The 1,529-nt window shown below is 48.5% G+C and overlaps 1 protein-coding gene across 1 annotated transcript; it reads right to left on the bottom strand.

The window, feature by feature from the left end:
• Positions 1-480: 480 nt before the first annotated feature.
• LOC127332255 (uncharacterized) lies at positions 481-1,101 on the bottom strand. The gene has a single exon (XM_051358530.1). The coding sequence runs from the start codon at positions 1,099-1,101 to the stop codon at positions 481-483; it is 621 nt and encodes a 206-aa protein (XP_051214490.1).
• Between the last annotated feature and the right edge of the window lie 428 nt (positions 1,102-1,529).

The following is a 1,529-nucleotide window of genomic DNA, read 5'->3' as shown; positions in this document are numbered from 1 at the left end:
AACGCCGTGCGGGGTGATGAACGCAGTTAACTCTTGGTCCTCTTTCTTGAGCTTGATCTGGTTATACCCGGAGTACGCATCGAGAAAAGAGAGACGATCACATCCTGTTGTGGAATCGACTATCTGGTCGATACGAGGCAGCGGGAAGTGGTCCTTAGGGCAATGCTTATTGAGACTTGTGTAATCGATACACATGCGAAGAGCTGTTGTATCTTTCTTTGGAACCATGACTGGGTTGGCTACCCAGTCGGCTTCTTTGAGCTCCCGAATGAATCCAGCCTTGCGTAGCCGACTAATTTCTTCCCCGATTGCCTTTCTGTTCGGCTCTGAAAACCGGCGCATCGTCTGCTGTACAGGTTTGGCTTTTGGGTCAACATTGAGGGCGTGCTCAGCGAGTTCCCTGGGAATACCTGGCATGTCGGATGGTTCCCATGCAAATATTTCCCAACGCTCACGGAGGAACTCGATGAGCGTGCTTTCCTATGCGACAGTAAGATCTGCCGAAGTATTGACTGTCTTTTTCGGGTCAGAGGGATGCACTTGTTGTTTCTTTGCTTCCTTTGCGACGTCAAATTCATCTGATCTTGCGCTCCGATTATCGGCTGGTGGCTTCGTGTGGTCTGTAATGGCGTCGAGTGCGTTGAGTTCTTCCTTAACCCCAAACTTTGAGGCGATCTTTTGGAAATCCCTGTCACAGCTGTCTGAATGGGAAAAGCTTCCATGGATGGTTATTGCTGTCCCATTATTGCCTGGCATCTTCAACTTCAGGTACGCATAATGAGGTACTGCCATGAATTTAGCAAACGCTGATCTACCGAGGATGGCGTGATATTGAGACTCCCAATCAACCACTTCAAATTCAATTTTCTCCTTCCTGAAGTTGCTAGGTGTGCCGAAAACTACATCCAGTGATATTTTTCCAAGGGAGTAAGCGGGTCGAGTCAGTATGATGTCGTGGAATCCTGTGTCAGACTCCCTTAGCATGTCAACTGTTAGGCCCATTGCTTTCATTGTGCTGGCGAACAACAGATTCAGACCGCTCCCTCCATCCATGAATACCTTGCTCATGTTGTATCCTCCGATATGTGCTTCAAGGACCATGGCAACGTGACCAGGCCTTGGAACAGCCTTCGGGTGATCCGCCTTGCTAAAGGATATACTTTGGTCTGACTAGTCGATATATTCGGGTGCGTCGACCATGGCGACTCTGCATACTTCACCTCTCATGAGAACTTCTTGACTTCTCTCTTTGAAAATCTGGTTTTATGAATCATGTTAACCTGTCCGCGAGACTCCGGAAATACTTCGGCTGGCACGTACTTGTATACTCCTTCTGGTATGTATGGTTCTGGTGGGTAATCGTAGGGTGCCGTTCTCCTTTCCATCGAGTAAGCCCTTGCTGCGGCTTCGACCCTAAGATCGTCGCAAAGCTACCGAATTTCGAGGAACTGCCGACAGTTTTTGAGCAGATGGCTGGATTTTACGAGGTTATCCCTTGGGTCGATATAAGAATGCAGATAACATGGTGT

The sequence above is a fragment of the Lolium perenne genome, chromosome 1 (assembly GCF_019359855.2).
Source record: "Lolium perenne isolate Kyuss_39 chromosome 1, Kyuss_2.0, whole genome shotgun sequence".
Classification (NCBI taxonomy): Eukaryota; Viridiplantae; Streptophyta; class Magnoliopsida; order Poales; family Poaceae; genus Lolium; species Lolium perenne.
Note: the sequence above shows the minus strand (reverse complement) of the source record. Positions and strands in the feature narration are given on the sequence as shown.